The 20,009-nt window shown below is 40.9% G+C and overlaps 2 protein-coding genes across 3 annotated transcripts in view; both read left to right on the plus strand.

The window, feature by feature from the left end:
• Positions 1-1,696: 1,696 nt before the first annotated feature.
• Positions 1,697-3,797, plus strand: anapc11 (APC11 anaphase promoting complex subunit 11 homolog (yeast)). The gene is made up of 3 exons (XM_085356435.1): positions 1,697-1,846; positions 1,955-2,072; positions 3,512-3,797. The coding sequence occupies exons 2-3, from the start codon at positions 1,964-1,966 to the stop codon at positions 3,655-3,657; spliced, it is 255 nt and encodes an 84-aa protein (XP_085212561.1). The 5' UTR covers positions 1,697-1,846; positions 1,955-1,963; the 3' UTR covers positions 3,658-3,797.
• A 1,268-nt stretch (positions 3,798-5,065) lies between these two features.
• Positions 5,066-20,009, plus strand: part of LOC146631215 (endonuclease V-like) — a 69,872-nt gene continuing 54,928 nt past the window's right edge. For both annotated transcript variants that reach the window (XM_085356437.1, XM_085356436.1), the window contains exons 1-5: positions 5,066-5,199; positions 6,351-6,522; positions 10,367-10,501; positions 12,012-12,051; positions 13,290-13,402. In XM_085356437.1, the coding sequence (XP_085212563.1) occupies positions 5,156-5,199; positions 6,351-6,522; positions 10,367-10,501; positions 12,012-12,051; positions 13,290-13,402 (504 nt within the window). In that variant the 5' untranslated portion in view covers positions 5,066-5,155. The remainder of the gene's footprint in view (positions 5,200-6,350; positions 6,523-10,366; positions 10,502-12,011; positions 12,052-13,289; positions 13,403-20,009) is intronic.

Here is a 20,009-nt window from a genome sequence, read left to right on the forward strand (position 1 = left end):
ATCTGTGAATTTACAAATACGGGCCTCATGCTGCATCTCCAGCTCCACTAATGATCAAAGGTTCTCTGCACTGAGTGACCTGCATTTCATCACTGACAGTTCATCATCTCAGATTCTGTAAAATGGAAAATTAACGTCATCACGTGGTGCTTGTTTCCTTTAATGTAAAAATAATGTTAGAAAAAACAGAAACGGATACATAAGATTTTAACAAGATGAAGGAATAGAAAGTGTAGCACACAAAAATGTCCTGGAGAAGGAAGACCAGATGTGCTGTAAGTGTGAGCATCACCTCAGCACATTGGATTGCAGACCAACTGCATCTAGTGGACATCTAGCATTACAATTGCTTTTAAAGAAAACAAAACTAAATGGAGACGCGTCAAGGTTTTCATGTGTGTTCGCATATTTGTCCTCAGCTTGCTCTTAGCCCATGACTACACATACATCATACCAACACCACTGTCACATTTGCTAATAATGGCACGATAGCAGGTGACGAGTTCAACCTCTGACTGTGTGATGTTGTCACAATAATCTGGACTTAAACCCAGTAAAAAGCAGAGAAGCAATGTAGCCTTTAGAAAACTGAAGCATACTGAGCACTTTGCTTCAGGCGTACAGGTGGAGGAAGTGGAGAGCTTTAAGTTCCTTGGTGTGCACATCCTGGTCAATCTCACCCACACCACACATATCTCCCATCGGGTGGGGAAAGGCTTTACATCCTTAGGAAGTTAAAGATCATCTCTCATCACCTGCTGACCAGCTTCTCTCAGTCAACAACAGCGGGCCTCGTCATCTAGTGCTGCATGGTGTGGTTCATCACAAACAGAAAAGACCTGCATGGGTGGTTCCAGACGTGTGACACTATCGCTCGGTGAGATTTACACAGGATGAGTGCCAAAAAAAAAAGAGCCACCTGTAAGTTTAATGGATTCATCATCTACATCACCTGAAGCGATGCCACAGTCCTCTGGAAATAGAGCTCAATCAGAAGCAGAACTCACAGATTACAAATTACAAAACAGCTTCTTCAAACAGGCAGTCAAATACATCCCCCCTCTTCTTCTCCTATTCTACCGCAATAAGCCCCTACCCCGAGAACTACAAGTGCATTAACCCCTGTCCCTCTCATTCTTCATTTTTTGCACTGTATATTATAATCATCATCCACTATTATTTTGCATATATTACCTCACTGTTTGTATCTTTATATTTTCATATTAATGCTCTTGTCTGTTTTGATGTTGCCGCGAAAACTAGTTGTTTTAAACATTAACAATAAGGATTTATTTATTAATTTCCAAATGTGCTGCTTTTATGTGCACATTACAGATTTATTGTTGTACAAGTGTTCATCCTGCAAATCTTTCAATTTCAATTCTGTTTAGCCCCTTAAAAAATAATTGTTATTATTTCTTATATTATAGAAAATATCAGATTGCCTCAAATGTTCAATGATAGAATAAAGGTTCATTAAAATAACTATGTTTGTCAAAAAAAAATAAGCAGTTGTAAACATTAGAATGACACCATCACCTTTTCAGATCTGGCAGGAGCTCCTTTGTGTTACTTACCTGGTGATGTGAGGATTGTTCTCTTCAAAAACAGATCTTTGGTGCTCTTATTTTGAGGTTTTCCCCCAAACTGACTGTAGAGGGCAGCATGTCCCATCCCAGGATACAGCCTGGCGGTCTTTCAGCAGAAGAAGAAGAAACTATTTTTGCCCGGGTTGCTAAAACATCACTTTTATGTTATAGACGTCGATCAAACCAGCGCTAAATGATTTGTTTTTTGCTAACCTAACGAGTGTGAGATACCTGAAGGAGACGGTGGTCGCTTCCTTGTAAGTAAGAACGTGTTGCTGAACATTAATATTCAGAGATCGTGTGTCAACATTAGCCATCGTGCTAGCATTAGCGGCTCCGGTGTGATGCGTTTGTGCTCCTGTCAGATCCGCAGGATGAAGGTGAAAATCAAACAGTGGAACGGGGTTGCCTCCTGGCTCTGGGTGGCCAACGATGACAACTGTGGGATCTGCAGGATGGCCTTTAACGGCTGCTGTCCTGACTGTGAGTATCAGAGCTAATAACATAGCACTAAGTAACGAGTGGCTGCATTAAAGATGCAAACATAACAAAACAAGATTGTTCTTTGGTGGGTTTTCTTCTAATACATATAACGCTTTATGTATTATCCGACCGACAATATGCCAAATTTATCCTGGCCCTCCTGTTTATACAAACTAAGTAGTGAGAACGGTGGCAGAGACGGGCAAAAAAATCACCACTCTACAAAAAAACGCTTCTACAAGCTGTGGAACAATTTTAGAAAAATGTTCTTCAAGATAAAATTGCAATGCCTCAGAATATCGCATCGTCTACAGCACATAATATCTGTGTGAAGGGGTTATGGGCAAAAATCAATATTGGATACCTGTGATCATTGGGCTGTACTGCATTTAAAAACAGACCCGATTCTGTCATGGAAATCACTGCAAGGGCTCAATAACATTTCCAGAAATCACTGTCAGTGAAGATAGTTTTACCACAAATATCCACAAATCCAGGTTTGTGTCATCCAAAGAGCAAACTATGTGAACATGATCAACGATGATGATGATCATCATCAACATCTCCTCCGGGCTCATTCAAAATGAACTGAGGGGAAGTAGAAAACCTGTTCATAGGTCAGATGAATTGAAATTGTCTTTTGGAAAACATGGTCACCACATCCTCTGGACTAAAGAGGAGAGGAACCTTCCTAGTTGTTAACAGCACAGATGCTGTTGACACGGTAGCATGGAGGAAAAGGTGTCGCTTAGAGGTGACTGAAAGAAATTGATTTTGGATATCTGTGGGTGAAATTAGCTTCTTGTGTTGTCTGGGCTCAGCCTTACGGACAGGATGAGCACTTTAGTCAGGAGACGCTCAAAGCAGAACCTCAGCTGCTCTAGATCGAAAGGAGACAGTTGAGGTTGTTCTGGTGGTGTTTCAGGCATGTCCAACTGGGAGGGGGCCCCGAGTTACGATGAAGAGCTTGACTGTATCACTGATAAGTGGTGGTGGAAAATGGATTGATGGCCGCTCCAGTGACCCATCTTGGAGATCAACTCCAGCTGCAGTATCTTGTGGTATTGCCCGTAGGTTCTTTAGGTTGATATTGAAGACCGCCACAACAGCAGCTAGGCCTGTGAGCCACTCACTGGAGAAAAGGCAACACGGGAAAGGTCACAGGTAGCTGATTAACAGCAACTGAACTTTCAAAATAAGAGCAAATGCCTAAATTGATCGGGGATGGCACTGCTCACACAAATGGATGAAATGAGTTCTTAAATATACTTAAGTGGTCTGTGTGGGGAAACACTTGTATCCTCTTTTAGTATTACAAGAGGATATCTGCTAATCAGCAACTGAATGCAAAATCCTGCCCAGTCTCTCTAATGTGTGTTTTTGTTTGTTTGTTTGTTTGTTTGTTTGTTTGTTTGTTTGTTTGTTTGTTTGTTTTGCAGGCAAAGTGCCTGGGGATGACTGCCCGCTGGTCTGGGGTCAGTGCTCCCACTGTTTCCACATGCACTGCATCCTGAAGTGGCTGAACTCACAGCAGGTCCAGCAGCAGTGCCCCATGTGCCGGCAGGAGTGGAAGTTCAAGGAGTGAACCTGTGGAGGCGTCGCTGCCACAGAGACGAAAGGCTCGCTCGCAGACTTTTATGTAGACTGTAAATAAATCTGTGTTGGTACTTCTACTAATGCAGAACACACGCTGAATATGTTTTACTGTAGTGGATTTGTGATTAAATTAAATAAGAAAAAAAATGCGTTGTATTGAGTCTGTCTTGGAGGTCTGGCTGATTATTTCCTTGGATCGTGACGTTTATGACTTTGATTTCATGGCAGCTCCACACTGATGTATTATTTCTTGTTTGTTTGTTTGTGTAGCTTTTCATATTTCAGAACCTGTCTGGATAAAAATGGACAAAAAATTTACAAGGTTATCAAAACAATGCTACTTAAATATCTTCTATTCAATTTATCCCTTAACTCTTGAATGTCTCCACAAACTAACAAATTGTTTAAGTAAGGTCTTAAATAACTTAAATAACTTCAGTGCTCTTTAACAATTATTTTCTAATTCTGCACATCTAATGGAGCCATATAGACCATTCTTCCAGAACATATCCTCTTATTTACTGACACACTGGGGTTGGAGACATGTTTCCTGTAGATGAGCTTAGATCTGGGGACAATGAAGGCCGTAGCAGATGATTCACATGATTTTCATCCTCATCAAACTATACAGTGACCTCTGCTGTGCTGCGGTGGGAGATGACTCCCATCCGGATCCAGTTGTTTTATCAAGAACAAAGGTCCAACATGATCACTGTGTAATGATTTGTACTGACTGTTCCTTCCAGTGCTTTTTATTTCACCCCTCATTTAAGAGCCCATATATTTTTTCATCAATGATTAATAAAATGTTTGTACTGAAAAATTACAGTCAGTCATTCTAGATTTGCTCCATATTCTCACCTGGCTAAAGTAATTTAGTTTTATATTTTAGCTTTTGTCCTGTTTTTTTTTTTTTTAAGTTTAGTTTCACGTAGTAACTAGAGAAATTTTTCAAATACCACATTTTGTGGAGGACATGAACATGTCATGTAGTCATCATTTTTAGTTTCAGCTGGTTTTAGTTTCTATTTTAATTGCAGTTAACTGTAATAACCTCAGTCCATGACCATCCTGCATGGCGTCTGAGGTGGTAAAAGGCAAAATCACTTTTAACTTCAGGGATATTAATCTGTTCAGTTAGGAAACGGAAGCTATTGCGAGTCCAACTGCAAACCTGCTGTCTCAAGTATGTGGAGAAGGTACCGGAAGACAGCCGAACAGGGAACCTCTGAACTGCCACATGAGGAGCCATATTTCGGACCTTAACACATCCTGCTGCATGTGGTGTGAGCAGAAACCTGATGTAGTTAACAGTTTAAACCACTAGGTGGCAGCATTTACCGGGATAGTCCCAGTGACCCCGCCCTCAAAGTCGCGTCAGCAGTACGGAAGTAAACAGCCTGCTCCCTGCTGCTGTCAGTTGGTGTTTTCTTTTCTTAAAAACAGTAATTTCACAGCTGGTCGTGTCTTCATTAGCAGGCTGACAGATGTCCGCTTCTCCCGCAGAAGATCTGCTCCAGCAGTGGGAAAGGTCAGAGTGCTGTTCTGTCTCAGCTACTCACAGCACACCTTAAATACGACCCAGTTTTTATTCTGCAGTTAAGTCCATTAGACTCGTTTTGCTCCAAACGTTGCTGATTCTTTATCTTCAAAGTTTTCCAAAGTGTCCCATCCAGAAGAAGTCAGCTTCAGTGGATGGTGAAATACCAAAACAGCACCAGTGCCGTAGAGTGTAATCATATTAGGCTTTATAATCGTTTAACGCAAGGATACAGTTATAACGACCTCATCCATATTTTGGGATCCTAAAATGATAAAAATTCAGCTTCAAGAGTGATGATATCTTAAAATACCAGAGGTCTCTATTCTTTAAAAATACATATTTTCAGTATTTTCATTACCATTATTTAATTTCATCATGATTGTATTTATTTCCTGTTTATATTCTTCTTTTCTCTCTGTGTCTCTGTATCTTTAAGAACTCAGTGTTTGTTCATCCTACATTAGAGCAGCAGTAATTGTTTGACAGTAAATGGTTTTCTCACCTGTCTTACTAAAGTTTGTAAAAATGTCGTTTGTCAGTAAAAAGCAGCGACTGTGCTGACAGATGCTGCTGTGCAGGGGATGCAATTTCTGTCAGGGCCAACTACTTTGGCACGACACAGGCAGCTCTTGGAGCTGAGCCACCTCCACACCTCATCAGCCTTTCATTGATTTACTTGTTTGTAAAGACAAGACCAATGATATCATCATGTTAGTCTGTATCATGTCCTGATGTCTCTGATTAATGTGAGCGTGTGGAGCTCCTGCTGTCCTGCAGAGAGACACAATTACAACATTTACAGATATTTACATTTCAACAGTACAATACAATCAGCTGACTGATTCTTCTTTTAGACATTATTAAAAATTCACGATGTGAATGTCACTGGTTTTGAAAGCTCTCGAGATAAGCCCTTGTTTTGAATAATTAAATTAGTTGCAGTTCTACAAACCACAGCAGGAGGCGAACCACCTGGGTTCATCAAGCCACTGTGAGAGTTTCAGATTTGTTGCTGTTAACAGCCCTTTTGTCTGCTATAGACTTTACATGCCGGCCTCATATTTTTTCATGAAGTAATTGCCAGCGAGTGTGTTTATATTTGTTTGTGTTTATGTTTATATATTTGTTTCCCGATGCAGTGAGCAGGCACGTCTGAGGCAGCAGGTGCTGGAGGACGACACAGAGGACTGGCAGAGGAGCCCAGACTTTTCAGGTCTGGAGCGAGTTGGTGGGGTGGACCTCTCCTTCATCAAAGGGGATGACGTCAATGCCTGTGCCCAGCTTGTGGTACTCAGCTACCCAGATCTGCAGGTGGGCTACAGAGATAAAATAACCCTGTAATGCCAAATATATCATATTTCATAAAACATTAGTGTTATTTTATAACCCTAACCCCCTTTATATGTTTTTGTTTGTTTAAGATAAATAAAAGATTACAGATTAAAACTCATATATGTAAATTAAAATTTAATTTCCATTTTTCAACTTGTGAGAAAGTTCAATAAACACTTGAGTTAAAAACATCGAAGCTTTTCTGACCTCTAGTGGTGACAGGTGGGAACAGCAGCAGTGCTTCGTGGAGAAGGCTGAGGATCAGAAATTGAATTCCACAGGCTGCATTTTTTTCACCAGTGACACCTTTAATGAAAAGGAAACACATGACGATACAAAATGCTATCCTTAAAAAAATGCTTGGCCTTTGAAGGCTTTGTAATACGTGCAGCTGGAATATTGCGCAAGGCCAGCTGTTAACCTTTAAAGTAGTCGCATTTACTTTGTTTGGGCACTGAATACAAAGTCCTTATGGGCGTTTTTCTCCTCTTGCTTCCTCGCCTTGAAGTCACAGCTTTTTTTATGACTCCTGAAAGCTGGCGGCATGAGGAAGAAATTATTCTTGCTCTCGCCGGGGCTGTCGGTATGTTCTAGGGAGCCGCTGAAGTGATTTTAAATGTTTTACCCTCACCTTTTGATAACTTCTCCTGTGAGCTTCTGCCTGTGGGGCTTATGAACAGTCATATGCCAACAACGTTATTTCAGGCATATTAGAATGCAAACCCCGAGGAGCGCATATTTGTTTTCCTCAGAGCTGCTGCTTTCTTCTGTTGGCTTTCTTTTTTCCAAGACAAAAATTTTTTTTTTCTTGGCCTTCAGAAAAACATTTTGATAAATATATACGTTTATGTCAAGTAATTACAATGTTAAATATAATTAAACTTCATGCATAGATATAGCTTCTGATCCAGTTGTATAGAAGAAGACAATAACCTTTCGTTTCATTTATAACCTGAATAAAATCTTTCCTGATGAGTTCATGCACTCAGCCGCTCCTTTTAATTTTTCTTTAATGCAGCGTGATCTCTGATTTTGTAAATTATGATCTGATTTAAAGTAAAATAGAATTGTAAACACACAGAAAAGCTGTATGTAGCCTGTGTCCCTATTTTTAAAATATACACATAAATTGAAAACAGTAGTCTGGCAGTGAAAGTGTTAATATGCAACAGAGCTCCTCAAAGTGACCTTCCCAGTCCGGCTTTTCATTTCATTTACTTTCCCAGCAGCCTTTCACCAGCACTGCTCCTCGCAGTTATTTATCTGTGCATTAACACGGCCTGCTGGCAACTTCCAATTATAATTAATGACATATGTCACCATACATTGTTGATACATGGACCCAGTGAGGCTAATGAAATGTGTTCAGAAATGTTGTTCAATAATGTGATTATGTTCCCTGCTTGTTTTCAATTTACTTCAACATTGCCACCTGAGGCTATTTGGGGCTCAAAAGAATGCTAGTTCCACGTTCCACAGTGTGCTCACTGCTGCTGCAAGTCACACAGAAAAAAAGCAAAAGTTGTATAATTTTATTGTTTCTCACTGAATAAATATGCCTGTGAGGAGATGAAGGTCACGGCAGTCGACAATGTGACAATGACATATCCTGAAAGGTGTTCGGCATTTCTAAAGCCAGATGACAAGGCAGGTATTCAGAAACGTTTCTGCTGTGAGCCTCTGCGAGCTCGACTCGGCGGACAGCTTTTGTGTGTTTTATTTGTAGCTCATGCCCGATAACAGCCTCGATAACACGTGATGCTGTTAGATGTTACATCATTCGAGATGTGAGCACATCTCTTCGCTGTGAGCAGAACAGGATTTTATATGCTGGTCAGAAAGTTGCGACAGCTTGTGCACCTGTAATCTGCATAAGGTCTCAGAGGGTCTCCTGGACCCTGCTGGTACCTCACAGGATACTCGGAAGGAGATCATGGCAGACATGTTTACCTGCGGCGATGCTGCTTAAAATAGACAGGACAGCGAGGGAGGTACATACATGGATCCTGCCAACATGGGAAAGGCTGTTTACAGTATATATTGTGCTGATTTTACAACCCGCTGTGGTTCTAATCAAAATGTAGTCTGCATGGCAATACTAAGACTGTTAATTAGGCAATATTGATAGTGTTTTACATAAACAAAGGGGCTCTTTTCTGCTCCAGATTTGTATTCATGGACACATAAGTATCTTTGTATTATTCAGTTCAAAATAACCCTCATTTATCTTGTGCCGGTGCAGCTCTTGAGTTCAGTCTCCTATTAAAAACTAGTTTAGATCCTCTTCCTGTAAGCTAACTTTCATGGAGCATGGAGAAACAATGTTGTTGCTCTTGCTTGGCTCGTATGTGTTGAGCCTTATAGTTGTGTATTCTTCTGAGACCTCTCCATGTTCATGATTGGTGATCCCCGTTTATTTTGAACGGGATTTAGAAAATATGGGCTGACTCATTACAAGTTCATGTGGCCTCTTGTGGTTGTCAGACAATGAGTAGATATCCTGCTGTTGAACTCGCTCTGCACTACAGGCTTCCCGAGGATGAGATTAAAAATTAGATGTACACCAAAATTTTAGGAGTTTATACAGTTAAACTGTAACTGTGTCCACTTAATTGACCAGGTCACTTAAATGAAATAAATTGTCAGATGTTCAGAATATACTCACAGCCTTTAATCAACAGGGAGCAGATGTTTCATTTTGTGCCAGATGGGCGATGTTGGTGATTATCTTGTACAGCTTCTCTGTGCCTTTGGACTCACCCTTACATATACACTAGGGTGGACGCATTTGTCCAAAGCACCCTGACAGTGTCCCTGACTGACTCATTTATGTACAGTCATGCAATAATGTAGGTTTTCACAGGACTCTGTGCAGTGCTGTGAAAAGCTGAGTACAGACTTACTGCTTCCTTAGAACATAAAAGGCTGAGAAGCGCCAATGCTGCTAATCAAATGCAGCACCTCTGTTAAAGCAGAAGTTTGGGCGGTTTGCTGGTCTGTAGGATTCAGGTGTGTGTTAACACAATGCCATAAACATCCCAGGTGTGGATGTCACAGCAAATTCACCCCAAGGTCAGACCATGCAATCGTCAGTGAAACTGCAAAAGCCCAAGAGCTCCATCTCAGATTCTCAAGGCCTCAATTAGCATGCAAACGTTATGTTAAAAAAAATGAACAAAGATTTTTTTTTTCAAATGGTTGCCAAGAGAAATCGTCTGCTCTCCAAAAGTCCTCAAAGTTGCATCTGAACAAACCACAAGAGTTGCAGAACCAAAGTAGAGATGTTTGATTATAATGCACAGCACCACATCTGGAAAAAAAACAACATATCAGCACAAACACCCCATAACAACTGTAAGCACGGGGATGGAGGGGCGATGATTGTGCTTGGGCTTGTTGTGCAGCCACAGGACCTGGGCACTCCGCAGTCACTGAGTCTACCATGAACTTCTCTGTATACTTGTGGTCATCTGACTGACTGAAATATGGATATCCTGCAGAATTATCCAACGTGGCTTAAAGGTTAATAACAGTAACACACTCGTTATGTCAGCAGAAGTGGCACCTGGCAGATACTGGCCTGTGTCAGCCCACCTGTCAATCAAAGCAGCCATGCCCCTAACAAAATTTAAAAAAAGATGGGTTATTAAAAAAACAAAAAAAGGTTTTATGATGAATGAAGGTGATGAAGATGTTAGTGTGGGTGTCTGTGGAGACTTTGGAGATTGCTGCTTGCAATGGAGAAATGAAATATTGTGATAATCCGACGGTGTAGTAAAATTCAGTCATAAGAAATGAAGCAGTCTCTGCTCCCTCCTGCCAGGTGCTGTATGAAGACAGTCAGATGGTGACCCTGACGGCCCCCTACATAGCCGGCTTTCTGGCATTCAGAGAAACTCCTTTCCTCCTGGAGGCTCTGCAGAGGCTGAAGAAGAACCAGCCCACACTCCTTCCTCAGGTCTGGACGTGCTAGAACTTGAATAATGACCTCTTAGTGCAGGGGTGGGCAACTCCAGGCCTCGAGGGCCGGTGTCCTGCAGGTTTTAGATGTGTCCTTGAGCCAACACAGATGATTCAATGGCTGAATGACCTCCTCAGCAAGTTCTCCAGAGGCCTGGTAACGAACTAATCATGTGATTAAGGTGTGTTGACCCAGGGGGATATCTAAAACCTGCTGGACACCGGCCCTCGAGGCCTGGAGTTGCCCACCCCTGTTTTAGTGACTACTGAAATGGGTTCTGTTCGTTTCTGTCAGATTAACTTCTCAAAGCTACACAGACAAAGGAAAATATATATATCTTTTTGCATTTTTATTTGACCAGGAAGTAAAACAAACTCTTTTTCCATTATTTTGTTGATGCTGATGGTTCATATTCACAATAGAGTGAAAAGAAAACATTTTAGTTTGTGCTTGTTAACCTTAGTTTGCAGTTTTGGCATAATTCCTACAGATAAAGTTAGAAACCTGAGGATTTTGGGCAAACTAAGTAATTAAAATTTCTTCAGTAAGATCTGAGTGTTATTATTGTGATAACTATTATTATTATATTTATGGTAGTAGTACTAGAAGAAGTGATATAATTCCCATCTCCAGGGCACAGTGAGCTGGAAATGTTTTAATAACCGATAAATCCTCCAAAGTGGAAAAAGTTACTTATGAATCCAACAAGACCGACAACCTGCTAACGTTACTGGATTTGGACAAGTGCTTTAAAACCTCGCATCACGTTCATGCACATTAAGTGAAGCTCCTCTGTTTGTCCTCTCGGTTTTTTGTTTTTCTAAAGCGACGCCTCTTGTTCATCTTCACCCACTCGCTTCTGTTTGTCGCAGCCCACACGCCTCCCACTCTGTCCCTCTGTCGTCCTCGTGCACGCAGGTGTGCAGAAACACACACATTCACACTTAGAAATTCATGCACACACACACACACACACACACACACACACACACACACACACACACACACACACACACACACACACACACACACACAAGCTCAGATTTACTTCCAGTGACATTTAGCTCTGGACAGATGCAGTCACTGCTCCCTTTATCTGCAACCTTTCAAGTGAGTGTTCCTGGTGACTTATGATTCAAGCAGAAATATGTCTGCGGAGTCACCTTTGGCTTTAAAAATTCATCGGTGTGTTGGAGCTGGAAGCGTTCCAATATCAGTTTGAGGAGCTCTTACTAACTTCGGCTTTTGAAGATCTTCTGCCATCCCAGGGTTATAGACACAATAGATAACAACAAAAATCTTTCACTCTGGACATTTTAGTTGATCATATCATTCATAGCACAGGTAGAAGCAAAAGATTAATAATACCTCTGTTGATGAAGTAGCTCTGTTTATTATTTCACCTGTGCTTTTAATCCTCAGACACGTGGAAAAGTCTGCTGTGGAAAAAGCGAGTAATATCGAGCTTCCTGCAGTCGAACTCATTTCAGGTGTGTTCTCTCTGCAGGTGGTGTTTGTGGATGGGAATGGTCTCTTTCATTACAGAGGTGAGGCGACTGACCGAACAAAGATTTTAGATTTTCTGTTTTTACTTTAAAGATAACATAATGTAATAAACTTTTAATAACACTGATAAAAAATATTAACAGTTCACTGTAAAAAATCGAACAAACAACAAAAATCTAAAAACACACATTTAATGAATAATGTGTTTGTTAGTTTCTCTGTACCTGTACAATCATCGCCCAGTTTTCCCTCAAGGTCATCTTCTTGTCCATCTGGACCTATGCGATTAACGCTGGATTCAGAGGCGCCACCAAAGGGGGGCCAGGAGGGGCACTGGACACCCCTTAAAATTTGCTGGCCGCCCCCCTGTCGCCTCTGTGACCTCTGTGTTGGTAATAATTTTAAAAAACGTGAACACAAGAGTGAGGAAGAATCTTTAAAGGGATGGATGGATTTTAAAATCTTATTTGGTTTTCATATGTACATATTTGGGTGATATCAAATCTAATAGCAGGAAATAAACTAGGTATATAATTCAGTTTTTTCTCTCTTTTTTTGCCATATTTTTCAAGTAACCTATATTTGACAACAGCAATAAAATTGAAAACCCTGTTTTTGGTGTGCCACCCCCACATGGCCACCCCTATGAAAAAATTTTGGAGCGTCCCTGGTTGGTTATATCAACACCTTCAGCTTGAACTTAATTTTGTGACATAAGAGACAGCTGTAGGGATTCAGATCTGTTGAGGGTGGAGGGAAGTGACCAGCGGTTGTATGTCTGTGTGGCCAAAGAAGTGACACACATAACCTATGTCCAATGATTGTTTTCCATGAGCCGGCTCGGGATGTTAGAGTACACTCATCTCTGTGAAAGGAAAATGGAAAAAATGACGTGCATGCCGATGCTGCTGTTCGGTCTCTGGGTCGTACGTAGCATGACACTCGTCAGCAGCGCATCTTCAAAAAAAGAGACAGCTAAAAATTTCAGTCTGATTTTCACTGATCATTAATTCACAGATTTGCATTCAGCTCCACTCGAGCTTGTTAAAAATACTGAATTCAAGGTGAGTCTAGCGAGGTTTGAGGACAAGCTGTATAAACTTTGGCTTTCACTAAAGGGACTGTTGGGTGTAACACCTGATAAAATCAACCCTGAGTGAATCACCGTGAAGCCCTCTGTTGTAACGTTTCTTTGCATCACACAGTTCGCTGAAGCACGTTTACTCCCCGCTGTTTAATTTTGGATGTGACTTGATTGTCGCTGTTTGGATCGTTGCAGAGTTTGGCTTGGCGTGTCACCTGGGAGTGCTGTCAGGGCTGCCCTGTGTGGGCGTGGCCAAAAACTTGCTGCAGGTGCAAGGAGTCAACAAGAGTGAGGAGCATCAGTCACAAGTGAGAAAACATCATCTCTTTTTTAAATTTAAGATCTTTTTTGTTTTAAACGTAGATTCTGTAGGTTTGATGAGTCAATGTGTGCACTTTGTTATGCTCAGGTCTCCAGTCATACAGCATTGTTGTATCCATTGTGGTTTTCAGTGTTATAAAAAGGCCATTTCAAAATGACGAGTCTAAGACTTGAACGTCTGTTTCTCCCACCGAGCTGCAGAGCCTCGTCACTCTGCGGTTTGGCCTTCAGAGCTCTTTGATGTAAAAAAGATGAAGAAAACCTGCTTCATATTTAATGTTTCTTTTAGTTGTGTACACATGTTTCTCTTGTAAAAGAGCTCCCAGTGTTGACAGGAGTCACTGGATGAATTATTTAAGTTTTCAAAGTGTAATCGCTTTCTCTGCTCGCTGCATCTAAAGAGAAAAGCAAAGAAATGTCAGAGAGGGACGAAGCAAAGGACAGAGTTGTTTTTCAGTGTGACTTTGTGTGCATCTAAACTCACAACTTCTAATTCTACGTGTGTGTGTGTGAGAGTGCGCTTTGTTTGCGTGTATTACTGTTCTCACTGTGACTTTTATTGCGAGCCAAGGCCTTGCTGTGTCGCTAACGCTAATGTGACTTTTTGAATACAAATCAAGCTGGGACAAATGTGCACTGGTCAAAGTATACCTGTGGGACAGCAAAACCTGGTTTTCATTAATATGCAAATGCTCCCTTTGTTCCAGTCTGCAGCTCAGTGACCTGCTGAGGAAAAAAAACAAAACACTTTAAAGTTAAATCTACCCGATGAAACGAGCAGGTGCGTCAGTTATCATTTCACTTCAGGCCAAACTGAACGGAAGAGGGACAGACCAGTGAAGCCACAGGAAAATATTAAAAAACTGTTCCCTCTTTTTAATGTAATAAGGATGAAAAGCAACATCAAGTCAAACCTAATGCAACTAATGAGTAGGAATGAACCAAAAACTACATGTGGCATAGACTAAGGAACTGCAACAAAACCAGCGCAAACTGAGTAAAACAACTTATACAGTCAGAGGTTTTTACAGGAATCTGTGTAAGTACACCTTCACTCCATCCATAGAAATTATAGGAAGTTATTGGTACTGAATCATGGAGTTTATTTCGTTTTTCAGAGAACTGCACAGTCCTGTGAAAACTGTGAAAGCTATTTCCTTTTTGAGGCGGGAGGAGCAGAAGGCGGTCCGACCAAGCAAAAACTGATACATCAAAAAGATCAATAAAAATGCTTTGTCTGAATCTTACATGAACTACACACATTCACATGCTCATGCAGCTCCAGGAGATTATTTAAGACTTCATCTTCCTCGGAAACTTCCAGATTCCTCACAGAAAAAGCTCGAACCCTGTGGCCTTCTTGTCTGAGTTGACAGTGAATTAGCTGAGCTTAAGTGTGGTCACTTCTGAAAAGCCATTATGCAAATTCTAAATAGAATCTAAAGGTCTGCAGTTATGAGCATTTTAATGCTGAGTGGTCCTCCAAAGTTTTGGAGAGGAGCGGACAGACATCTGATCCACTTCTCAGTTAGCATCAGATACATAGTGTGATTACAACCCCGGCAATCTTCATGTAGTCGTGTAAGATGCTAATTCAATTCTCTGCAATGTATCCATCTCATGAATTAGTGTTAGTGGCTTTGGCGTCAGAAAAATTACGCCCGTCTTTTCCCCCTGGGGGGAATCTGATCTTTGTTTACACCTATCATGGTCACCCCCGACGATCCAGTCACACTTATCTACTGAAACAATATGTGTCCAAATACATGTGGCTCATTTACTTTCAGGATCAGGTAGCACAGGGGCACAGGTAGCACAGGGGCAGGGATAGCTCAGTAGGTAGAGTGGTTGCCCCATGATCGGAAGGTCGGGGGTTCGATTCCCCTTAACAGCTACCCTGAGGTACCCCTGAGCAAGGTACCGTCCCTACACACTGCTCCCCGGGCGCCCAATGGCTGCCCACTGCTTCACTGAGTGAATGGGTTAAATGCAGAGAGCAATTTCCCCACGGGGCTCAATAAAGTACAATAAAGTACACACTTTCACAGGCATTACACGGCCATGCTGCATGTTTGGCTCAAGCTATTAGCTTTGGATCAGCGTGAAATTTTAGAAGTCCCTTCCTGCCCATATTGATGTAATTGTCACTCTCTGGGGCTCTTTCTAATTTGTCTACAGGCACGCACACGATTGCGGCGCTTCAAGGGAACACCAGCTTTGGCGCTTGAGCGCTTGGTGGGAAATTAGCTGTGAAGTAATCTGTGAAACACAAGCCATATCAGGCTTCCTACCAAATTTCAGAAAATTAGCTCTTTTGAAACAAGATTAGCCATTACTGGAGCTACGAGCACACCGCCACGTACCACTGACGAGCGATACGCTGCCATACTCGATTAGATCAGATGTCAGAGTTTCTTTCAACATTTCCAGCAAACAGAGTTTCTGAAAGCCAATATGCAGTCTGAGAAGTGTCTCTCAAGGTTACAGAAGTTTCTCTTAGTTGCGGCAATTAAATGTGCAAACCTTGAAAGTAAAGGTGTGTATGTGCGTCTTTATCAGATGGAGCCTCCTTGGAAAGGTGAAAATGAAACACTGTATAGCACAGGGATTGTGTTAATGTACGAATGCACATAATATGTTGCAGGATGAGCCTGTGCTCAGAGAAACTATAATGTACATAAATTTTAAAGATGCACTGTAAAACAAATATATTTTTGCATGGAGGTTTGAGTTTCATTAAGAAACAGTAGACATCTATTCAATTCAATTCAATTTTATTTATATAGCACCAAATCACAACAACAGTTGCCTCAAGGCGCTTTACATTGTAAGGTAGACCCTACAACAATACATACAGAGAAAAACCCAACAATCATATGAACCCCTATGAGCAAGCACTTTGGTGACAGTGGGAAGGAAAAACTCCCTTTTAACAGGAAGAAACCTCCAGCAGAACCAGGCTCAGGGAGGGGCGGGGCCATCTGCTGTGATTGGTTGGTGTGAGAGAAGGAAGACAGGATAAAGACATGCTGTGGAAGAGAGACAGAGGTTAATAACAAGTGATTCTATGCAGAGAGGTCTGTTAACACATAGTGAGTGACTGAAGAAGAAATACCCAATGCATCATCTGAGATGAGAATATTAAAGTCACTCCAATTTTATCTGTTTATTTTGGGCTTGATAGCAATTAGTGGTCTTTGTGTCACCCAAAGTTTGTCAGGTACAAAATGTAAAAGGTCACACCTGTATTACACCTGTATGTAGGTCAAAACATTTTCACCATTTTTTTACTTAAATGTAACTTGTTCAGGGATATTTTTTCTGAGTTTGGTTGCCTTTAATAGAGATTCATAAAATTATATGAATTCTGCTTTAATAACTTATTTAAAAGTTTCATCAATCTTCTGATTTATCACTCGGGGGAAAAAAAACAAAACTATTTTGTAAGAGTGATTTAAATCAGTTTAAAAATTCAAAGAAAAGAGCCTGTAAACGAATGTCAGCCTCCAAGACTGAAAACAGAAACAGGGAAGTGCCAAAAACTGCAGTTCATCAAATGACCTCTTGAGGCTGAATACAAAAGTTAGACTTCAGTCTTAAAATCATATGATAAAGTTAGGAATGGCCAACATGACATCAGCGATTAGTTAGTAAAGTCCCAGCCAATGTGAAAACTTGTGGATGAGACCAAATACTGTTAATCACAAGGTATACCTTCCTAAAGCTCAGCTTGCTTTATCATCCTTTTTGAGTCCTATGACGACCTTAATTTACATCAAAGACATCTTAAACTCATCAGTAAAGTGTTTATTGATGTGAGCAGGAGGGGAATTTCACAGTTTTATACAGTCAGACTTTAAACCGGAGGAGTCACCCTCTGCTGCCCTGAAAACAGTGGCTTCACTCAGACCAGAAAGCTACACCTGCCTACAGTACGTGGTTAACATGCCAACTTTATATTTGAAGCTTTATTGCACATAGAGTTGTGTTTTTTCTGTAACTCACCTATTTAAATTGTATTTTAGGTATAAAAATAGCATTTTGCTTCACCTCATCTAATTTCAATCCCAGTCGTGTTTGTGCACTTATCTGCTTAATATGGCTTGATTTGTACTAACACACCGTCTAACCTCCAGTTGTGGAGAGTGAAATTCCAGTGTTATGAGCAGTGCTGCACTTATAGATTCACTTTGCTAATAAAGCGAACGAGTAAGCATTGGCTGATTTTTAGACCTCCAGCCTCTTGTCAAAAGTGTGTCACCGAAGAAAACAACGGGCAGAATGCCAGATGCGAGGCTTTAAGACATTAGTCCACATACAATGTGTGACTATGATTAAGTTCATCTTTTATATACAGTAATAGTCAGTAAAGCAAAGTAACAAAGGCCTTGAAAACAGACAGCTGTTTGTTCATCTTTAGCAGTGAATAAGAACAACGGATAACTTGTTAAGATGGAGAATCATTAGGTTGTATTGACTGCCTTCTGTCATCATTAAAGCACATGCGTCCCCTTGAAGTGTCCGTGAACATGAAAGCCCTTCTCTCTCTGCTCGCTGTTTTTTTATTTGAAGCTGAACATGATGTCCCTGTGCTGGAAGTGATGCAGTGGGCCTTTGTGTGAGCCGAGCTTTAGACAAAAGAGACAGGATGAGAGAGGGTAGAAAATGTTTCCTTCCCTCCTTTTTGTCCTCAGTACACTTTTGGAAAATTTTATCTCTGTTGAAGTTTTGTGTTGCTCAGAGTCCCTCAGGTCTTCGTCGCCTCTCCTCTCTTTCTTCCTCTCTCCCTTAACCTCCAGTTTATCGGTCCTCCTCTCATACTCTATCCCCTTTCTCGCTTTCATCTCCTTCTCCCTGTTTGTCTCTCTTTGTCTCTTCTCTCACTGATAGCCTGGCTGTAACTCAAACTAGTGTGTTATTGATGACTTACCCCGTGTTTCTGACTTCTGGTGCCCTGGCTTCAGTCCTATTCCTGTCTTTCACACACACACACACACACACACACACACACACACACACACACACACACACACACACACACTATTGGCCTCATCCCAGCCGGGATTGGATGCCCCGTGCGGCCCCTCCTGTCTCCCTGCTGGCTGCTTGCTGTAATCAGTCATAGTAGAGCAGACACTCCATCCATCATGGAGGCTAAACTCCCTTCATCGCTCTGGCCCATAACCCAGAGCACACCTGTCAACAGCAGCCCGCATCACTGCATCTGACTTTGCACCGTCTCTTTGACTGTGAGAACAAAACTTTAGCTCTAACAGAAATCAAGAGAGAGGTCATTTAAAATCTTTCTTTGAGTCCAGCATCCTTCAATCAAAAATGGAGGCATCTGGTCTGGGCTCTCATGAGACGTCAAAGATGAGCCAGTTAGTACATCAATAATTTTCTAGTCTTTTATTAGAGTTAGTTCTTTTTCTTTAGGTTTAAAACTAGCTTAGTTGGAAAAAATATATACATTTAAAGGTTTTTCAGACTCAAGGACTGTTTCTATGTCTAGCTGTTTCATTATATCTCAGTGACACTTCAAGTCTAACGCCTGAATGATCACATCAAATGTTTGCTTTTGCTGTCTAATGTGTCTGAAATATTAAGTCCAAACTTTATAACATAGATTAGGTTAGGACAAATGTTCTCATCACAAGTATTTTAGCCACTGTTGAATCGTGATTATATAACACCATTACTCAGAGAATTTGGAAAATAATATTTGAGTCACCAAACTTAAAAAACAAAAGACAAAAACTTGTCTTTTTAACAGAACGTTTGCTTGAAAAGAATTGTTTGGTAAAGTAAACATGGCACAGGGTGGCAGTGATATGAAGATCAATGCAGGCAATGGAAACAGCTGGGTTAGGAGAGACAGGTGAAGGCAATCAGGAAAGGATGGGAAGGAAGTGAAACTATAAACAAGGCACAGGACACAAATAACTACCAAAATAAAACAGTAAGGAAGTAACTCAGTAACTGAACAGGGGAGCAAAGAGACATGAATCAGCTTAAAAGAGGGAAACACATAGAAGAAAAAACATAACCTCTATAAATGCAAACAGTAACTTAAACTAAAATATAACCCGGAATAAAGAAAACCAAAACTTAGACAGCAAACAAACTGAGAACAAAGAAACTATATTCCATCAAAGTGGCAGGAGGGCGACAGAAGGAAATGAAAGTTGGAGCGGTGACAGAAAAGAATGAGCAGATTGTGGCACAATAACCATTTTATCTTGATTATCTTATTTCAATAATTGATGGCAGACAACATTGCAGTTGAAATCTAAATTCGATCTGTTGCACGGTCCTGCTTCAGGTTGTATTTAACAGCTTGCACAGATGGCATATCCAAGTGATTCTGACAGAAGACCGTCTCCTAGCAATTGGTGGTGAGTGACATATTGGTAACTAGCTGAGTCAAAATCTCTCTCTTTGAATCTCATGCATAATAATTATATTTTTGCACGATCACATGCTTTCGTTTCACAAAACTCAAACACAACTTGAAATATGGTCTTAGGCCTCTAGTTTACTCAAACTCAGTCTGCAGACTACTGTAGATATGTGGCGGTTAATTGAAAATAAGGA

The sequence above is a fragment of the Diplotaxodon limnothrissa genome, linkage group LG6, assembly GCF_057381915.1.
Source record: "Diplotaxodon limnothrissa isolate DT_005_m linkage group LG6, D_limnothrissa_male_GT1.1, whole genome shotgun sequence".
NCBI classification, from domain to species: Eukaryota; Metazoa; Chordata; class Actinopteri; order Cichliformes; family Cichlidae; genus Diplotaxodon; species Diplotaxodon limnothrissa.

What these genes read in the sequence shown, in the direction of transcription:
- anapc11 (XM_085356435.1), top strand. Translation starts at nt 1,964, where the DNA reads ATGAAGGTGAAAATCAAACAGTGGAACGGGGTTGCCTCCTGGCTCTGG. An exon ending in TAACGGCTGCTGTCCTGACT is followed by an intron (nt 2,073 to 3,511) that starts GTGAGTATCAGA and finishes TTTGTTTTGCAG; the next exon opens with GCAAAGTGCCTGGGGATGAC.